The sequence below is a fragment of the Poecilia formosa genome, unplaced genomic scaffold (assembly GCF_000485575.1).
Source record: "Poecilia formosa unplaced genomic scaffold, Poecilia_formosa-5.1.2 Scaffold185, whole genome shotgun sequence".
NCBI lineage: Eukaryota > Metazoa > Chordata > Actinopteri > Cyprinodontiformes > Poeciliidae > Poecilia > Poecilia formosa.
Window position 1 is genome coordinate 212,315 of NW_006800124.1, and position 7,813 is coordinate 220,127.

At 39.6% G+C, this 7,813-nt stretch overlaps 1 protein-coding gene across 4 annotated transcripts in view; it reads right to left on the reverse strand.

The window, feature by feature from the left end:
* The window catches only part of LOC103147571 (ethanolamine kinase 1), a 45,634-nt gene that overhangs the window by 5,487 nt on the left and 32,334 nt on the right, over positions 1-7,813 (reverse strand). For all 4 annotated transcript variants that reach the window (XM_007565979.1, XM_016678570.1, XM_007565978.2 and 1 more), the window contains one exon: positions 4,000-4,073. In XM_007565979.1, coding sequence (XP_007566041.1) covers positions 4,000-4,073 — 74 coding nt within the window. The remainder of the gene's footprint in view (positions 1-3,999; positions 4,074-7,813) is intronic.

A 7,813-nucleotide genomic window follows, 5' to 3' on the forward strand; every position in this document is an offset into this window, starting at 1 on the left:
TTACTTGATTGTGCTATAAAATGCCAGTATGTCCCTAGAAATACGAAGTACTGCCCCATTAATCATTTTCATCATGAACACTGATTTCTAAGTTTATGATACACTGGAACCTAGTTCTTTAAGACCTGCTGTTTTCACATACTATTTCAGTCGTTCTTAAATATATTAAGGTCGACAGGTGAAACTCGGGTGCTCAGTGTTTATCACCATCAAAGATGAAACTGAGACATTTTTCTATTTAGCAGAAAGGAGGGGGGGAGAGGGAAAGAGTCAGCTCGCGCATGAAGCGCAGGTATTCCCTTTCACAATGTGCTTTTGTGCACAATTCCTTCAATTTTGCAGCCCGTCTACTCCAAACAGTGGGCCTCCTCCTTGTTCATTTCCTCATAATAATGTCTTTGTCAAATAACAGCTGGGCCTGCCAGGATGTCCACAAATCGAAACCGCTGACTCGCAGACACACTTTCAAACACATGAATAAAAATCATGAGAGGAAAGTAAATAAGGACGGTAGGAGGAGGGCGGGTTCGCATTCCCCTTGTGGCTCTCCATTGTCACATCCACATCTGGACCTGGTTAGAGCACAAGGCCTGTGTGACGCCTGTCACTCGTTGGGAAGTCGGCAAAGATTTGACTCATGGGGATAGAGGGCTGGGAGGAAAGTTTCTTACACGCACGAACGCTCGCATGCACGCGCACACATACACACATTCAATGAATTAGAATTTGCGTTCCGATGAGGCTCCTTTGTCAGATCAAAAGTGCCTTTTTAAAAGTCAAAACCCTTAAGCAGGTATTAACCATACCTTTCATCAAGCCCACGTTTCTGTATCGAAATGTTTTTATTGGTTTGCTGTAATCTAATCTTAAATTTCTAGTTTTTGTCGGCTGAAAGCAGAAAATTGTCGTAATTAATAGAAATAAAAGCTTGAAAGCGTCAGTCTTTGTGGGATTAATCTATATAACTCAGTGAAGTGAACTGTTGAAATAAATTAACTTTTCAAAACTAATAATCTAATTCATCAAAAAGAACTTCTACTCGCTCTGAGCTCCAGTCTATTTTTAGGTCTTTCCTTAAAGGAAGTTGTTTACTACACGCTAGCTGTGAAATGAAACTGATTAAATCTGAACAAGTTTCATTTGAAAATAACCCTAAATGCATTTATCACCTCATTTCTTTGGCTGCTTTTAGTCCAGTTTTTGGGGGGATTTATGGAAACTTTATTTAGTTTAGTTTTTAAACCCATAACTTTTTTTCCCAGCAGGGAGGAGCTCATAGCATCTGAAGCTGTCCTTTAGATGCTATGAACCTGTACCTACTTAAGGCTGTCTAATGGTACCTGTTTTTTTTCTATTTCTGTCTATTTAACCTTCAGTAAAAGACTTCTGGTTCATTATGTCAGAGTCAGTGCCGTCAACTCCTCCATACAGAGAGCAGTTCCCAGCTGAAAGGAGCTAGAAGTCAATAAACTATGTCGGAATCTAATTTGCATAAATGACCATGAGTGTGTAACTTTAACAAACAGTCAAACAGTAAAAAAATAAAAATTAAATCTGTTTGGGAATATGACAGAGCTTTCATTTGTCCATGCTTTTTATTTGTTTTGGTTTAATGTCCATCCTGTACGATCCAGACAACCAAATGTAACACAAAAAACCTACTCTCTGTTGCTTTTTGTTTTTTTATTTTATTTTATTTAGTTTTGTTACTTCTGCCTTCACTTTTAAACTTAAAGTCTACTTAGCTGCCTGCAACAAGTCAGAGTACCAAAGGATATTTTTTCACCATATTTTTTTCTTTCCTTTTTTGGCAGACTCTACATCAATGACATTAATGAAAAAAGGAACAATAGCAATAACTTTCAGTGCAGCTGGTTGGGACGTTAGTGTGAAAACTAGCAGCTTTGAAAATTTTACTTTGCCCTGATGTAGCTTATCTTTTTTGTAACTCATGTAGTAGCTTCAGTAAAAAGGTATTTAGTTGCTCATGTCACAATTTGGTTAGTCACAGACATAGTAGCAGTGAAGCTAACGTTGTCTGAAGCTAACGTTCAGACAACGTCCCCTAAAAGTTGCCATGAATGTTCGGTGAATACTGTTCACCAAACGTCAAAGTGACACAACATTAAACGGTTACCATAAATGTCTGTGCATGTTCAGTGAACATCTAGCAGATGTCCATCCAATATTCAGTGAACGTTTGTAGACAACGTTCGCCAAACGTCCAGGTGAAACACCATTAAATGGCTAACAAACGTCAGCGGATATTAATCGACCACCTAGCAGACATGCAGCTAGGATTCAATGAACAAATGTTCAGAGTCAACATTTGCCAAATGTCAAATTTAAACATTAACCAAACAATGTCTAGAAAACGTCCATCCAACATTCAGTGAATGTTCATTGTTAATACTTGCTGAATGTTTAACATTGTTTCATTCTGACTTTTGGAAAATGTTCACAGACAGCGCTCGCTAAACGTCAACATGACTGGTATAAACATTAAAGATTCACATGACTAAAGAAATTATATATGAAATTTAATGTACTGCATAAGAGACGTGATGAGTAAAAATGTTACTAGAAAAATATAAATGGTACAGAGTGTTACATTATGTCAATGTACAAAATATTGAGAAATACATTACCAAGTTGCATTGCTATAGTTACCCTGGTCAAAAAGTGCAAGAGCTAGAAAATCCCACAAGTTTTCCTACTGTGGAGTGTGAGGTTATACTAAGATCTAACTTTTGGTATTAACTACATTAGCTTGAAAGCTAATTGCTAGCATGTTGCTGCGAGTCAGCTCACATTTATTTATTTATTTTTTGGCAACATGCTCATCATCTCTGAGCAGTCACCCATAAGTTCAAGTTTAAATGAAGAGTTTAACTTTAAAATAGAAACAGAAATGCAGTGTTGCACTTAGCTAACAATCTGTTAGCTACAAGTACAACAGTTGCTCTTTGTCCCAGAGTTTTTCATTTTATTGTTTCTTTCATTCAAACAGAGGCTAATGAAAAACAAAAAGCAGAGAGGCAGCAGAACCCTGGCTGTCAATGTTTCTTTTTGTTGAGCCTGTTAAAATAAAGAATTATGACTTTTAGCAGACACAAAGAATTTGAATGGTTGTGAGCGTGTATTAAGGGATGGGAAAGCGGAGTAGCGCCGCTTTCAAAGATCAGACTTGGTTCCCTGTCGTTACCGTTGCTCTCAGAGCTCATTTTAGTTTAACCCCTCCAGTTAAAGAAAGGTAACCCAACCCTCCACATGCACTTTAGGACAACCTCAGCCAGCGGCTTAAAGTAGCAGACGGCTATGCAAGACGTATAGCGAGGCTGGGTCGACAGCACTGAAACAATAGCGCCTCTGTGCCCCAGCACCCCTCTGGATCACATTTCCTCCAAGGCCCATATCGAAATGTGGCGGGGGCCCCCGTTGCTGATCTAGCAAGCGGCCAGAGAAAGCCACACAGAGGGGAGGGTGCCGTATGTCAATAGTGATTAGGATCATGATCAAAACTGTTGCCGGTGCGGGGCACAAAGGAAAAGCGAGACATCAGGGTGAAAGGTGGGGGTGTGGAGGGAAGCACCGTGCCCTCCTGAACTTTACTGTCTGGTTGCCGGCGATGAGGAATGTCTCCTGGACTCGTTTAAGATAAATAATCCTAGTGCACGCTGTTGTAAATTTAGAAATAAAAGAAATTAAGCTCTGGCATCCTTTGAAAGTCTTAATGAAAGCTTTGGCTTTCATCCTATCGTGATGTGTGGCGCAACAGTGACGAGAAGCAGAGAATTCCCCCAAGTAAATATTTTGTCTACAAGGAGAAGTGACAAGAAGAGGAGATGTGGATATCATTCTGCTTTTATGCAAGAGTGAGAAAAAGAAATATGCTTTTATTTAATGAAGGATATCATCACTGTTGAGTCTTAACCCTGTTTCTGTTACAGCTCTCTAGGCGACCTCGGCGATGAGAGACCCGTCACCATGTGTACAAACCTTTGGAAGTCAAAGTCGATAGAGGAGAATCGGGACTGCAGGATGGCCCAGAGACCCCAGAAGAAGTTGGATGCCTGGTGGGAAAAAAAGGGAGATAATTTGTGGAAAACACAAATCACCTCAATAAAAACTATGAACCGAACAAAGGTTGGTCAGGCTTAGGCCTCGCTAACGTTTTTGTGGGTCTATCTCAATTTTTACTAAATAATTACAAGAACTGTCAATGGAAATTGTCCTGTAACTGGTGGGTTGCTGGTTTGAATCTCCGCTCTGTTCATCTCAGTGGTTGTTGTTTCCTTGGGCAAGATTCCACAGCAGCTGTGGCTACAATGCAGCTTACCACTGTCAGAGTGGGAATGACTGAGAGAAGTCCACTGGATTAGATGAAGACCTATACAAATAAAGGGCATTTACCATTTACAGCAGAGCTAAGCAGGTCTTTATGTATTTTGCTTATTAAAAACAAGTCACATTGTGCTGCAGAATTTGGTGTGTTTCAGTTGCTCCCAGACACCGACCCTCCGACAGATCATGAGTAGAGCAGGTGTTTAAATTAGCAAATCAATCGCTGCTGCGTTCAGACAATCAATTACTAATAATTGCAAAATAAACGTCAGGCCTGAAAACATAATACTGTAACTGACTGAATGTTCTGTTCTTTGTGTGGGAAATGTTTGCATTTACTTTGGAGTTGCATCCTGATACGCTAGCGGAGCAGTTGTCAGGCAGTTGCTATGGCAATGGGTCTCTGTATAGCATAGCCAGCATACAGAGTGAAAACACAGAACAATATGAATATTTCTGAGCTGCTGATTAACTGTTTTTCTGCATTGTTTTTCCTTTCCTGTGGCGCACTGCGATAAATTAATAACACCTACATCTCCAGGTTTCATTTTGTTAATGAAATTGTTCTATGGAAAGAAAAATCTTGCTGCCTTCCAGCGTTGTTTACATTGTCTACATTTCCGGATGTAAACGATAACATGCGACGGGGTCTATAGTCTCTGCAGAGATTCAAATCGTCTTCAAGGAAAAGGTGATAAAAAAAAAAAATAATAAAAAAATTAATCCCATTAGGTTGCAAGATCTCCCTTCCTCGGGATCCCACCGCCCCCGATAGGTGGGAGCCAACGTGGGGGTCAGGCATGTGTATCTTTTTTTAAAAAACCTCGAGGGAGGAAAAACCGTACGTAGAGACTGTGAACTGACTTTAAGGAAGTAGAGAGTGTGAACCTGAAGCTTATTTTTGCAGCGCTGTAGTTTAATGTTTGGTTACAGCTCCTCGTGCCATGCTGCAAGGGCTGTAAAAACACACTGTGTGACCTCCAGTTATCGGGTTGTAACCGCTTCCAAAACTGCTGCCGCTGCATGCCAGTTGTGCGCCGCTCAGTCAGAATGACAAACCCTCTGTATTGAATGGTTCCCTCCTTAATGGCCTTGCTCACTTAGGCTTGCGGACTTCCCTGCCTCCATAAATTTCTGTTGTTCTCCACCCTTATTGTAAATCTTCATGGTAAGGCCACTAATGGCACGTCCTAATAAGATCCAGACGGGGGCCTCTGTTCTGCGGCCCAATGATATAATCACATTTTTATTTGATAATCAAATAAAGGGTGGAATGAAATGCTTGTGGAGCATTGTGTGGTTTCCCTTGGCTTCCCCCGCGCCCCCGCCAAACCTGGCAGATTTTCATCTCTAATCTCCGTCCTTAGTTGGGGGGAAAAAAAGATTGAGCGCGCTTCCACTATGATTAGTAACTGCTCTTCATTAGGAGCGTTAATCTAGCGCCGAGCGGAGGAGAGAGAGAGGGAGAGGGAAAAAAAGAAGAAAAAAAAAAGGACGACGGAGACGTGAGGAAAGAGCGACACCACGGAGCGACGGGCCTGAGCTGCGACGACACAGGAGCGGCAGACGAGGGGCGGGGGGGAGGATCCCTGTGGAGGAAGAGGACGAGCTGCGAGGGCCCCACTGCGTCTTCGCTGGAGGTGAACACGGGAAGCTTCGCTCTTTTTACATCTTTGGCAATCGGCCACACAGCTTCTTCCACTGGAGGATATTATCAGCTGAGGCTTTGCTGTTGAATCAGTTCAGTTCAGCTTGTTTTTTTTCCCAGCCCGTGTTGCAGCTTTGAGCCGTTTGCCATTTTAGTCAATTTGACAAATGAGGTAAAACTAACAGCGCTAAATGGGTTGAAAAAAAAAAAAGAATAGAATTCTAAAAAGTTTGCTACATTTCATGTTTTTGTTTCTCTGTTTGTGATTTGTTGATAGGAGCTATATGAATACATTTTACTGACTTTACTTACTCACATGAAGTGACTTGCAAAACTATTCACAGCCCTTAAATTTTCACATGTTGTAATTTTCATTTAATTTAAATAAATAAATGTGTTTTTATCCAGATTTCCAGGGACGAACATAAAATAGAGCATAATTGTGGAGTGTGGTTTACTTTTACTTTTCTTCTAACAAATAATCTAAAAAAAACACAGTTGTCTTGGTTTTATTTATGGGTGTCAGAACAAAAGGGGCTGACTACAGATTGATGCAATTTCTTTTTACACTCGATTTGCATGTTTATTTTAAAAAATAGTCAAATATTACTTGTCATTCCATTCATTGCATAATCTTTCTGAGTTTTTACAACATTTCAGACATTTAAGAACAAAATGTTGACAGCGAGCCAGCTCTGAAACACATCAGGTTCAAAAGTCACGAAATGCAAAGATGCGAAAATTAGGTTCCAATTTCCAGAGTGTGGTATCGGGTCATGTTGCTGTTTTTGTTTTCATCAAACTCTGTCACACCAGCAGATAAATGCAGTCTTTAAGGTGCAGTTTCTTAATTTTGCTACTTTTATAAAATTTTCAAAAATATTTTTTTTACCTAGGTCCAGCTCAACCTAACTAAAAAAATTGAGAGTTGATTGAACAGGCTATGAAATGATTCTTTGTTTTATTTTAGTATACCAGGAAGTGCGCAGTCACTCAGTACATCAAAAATCTAAATACTGAAGTATCAGATAAAATAAAAAATCAGGGTGTGATGTAGCAAATCAAAGGTAAAGTTTAGTTTACATCAAAAGGTTAAAATGTAAAGGGCGATCACATTTATTTTTTAGCAGATGGAGGAAAGACAAGAAGTTAAACATTTTTTTAATGCTCAATTTTTTTTCATACTTAATCAGACCTGGAAAACAATGAAAGCAATTTCCAGCCTTTCCAAGACTATGAATGATTCTGGTTTGCATGACAATGTCATATAGTTAGTTATATTACAAGATATTAGTTGCAGAGTTTGCTGTATACATTTGCTAAAAATCATAATCCTCCAAAGTGCAGCCTCCGAATAAAGAAAGAGCACATTAAGGAACTATATTGTGAAGCTGTTTACAATTTAGTTGTAATAATAGGATGTTTGAACAAAAAAAAAATCAGTAACAGTTGAATAAAAACAAATAAAAATACTGAAATTGTAATTACTTCCCTAAATTTCATAATTGAGAAGCCAATGAATATTTCTTTTGAAATTTACGATTCAAATACTCATGACTGGAGAGAAATGAGAATGACAGCGTCAATGCTAAATATTAATCAAACCCAACACTTACAACAGAAAACAGGGCTATCGCCGCCGAGGCTCCCCGTTTTAATGCAGCATCAGACATCCCGACACACGGAGCGTCGAAACGAGTGCAGTTGGAAACTTGGCTTGTTATGTGTCAGTGAACAATTTCTCCCTCAACCCCCCAGTCAGAAAAAAAAAAAAAAAAAGGGGGGGGGGAAAAAGAAAAAAAAAAAAAAACCTCCTCGGTC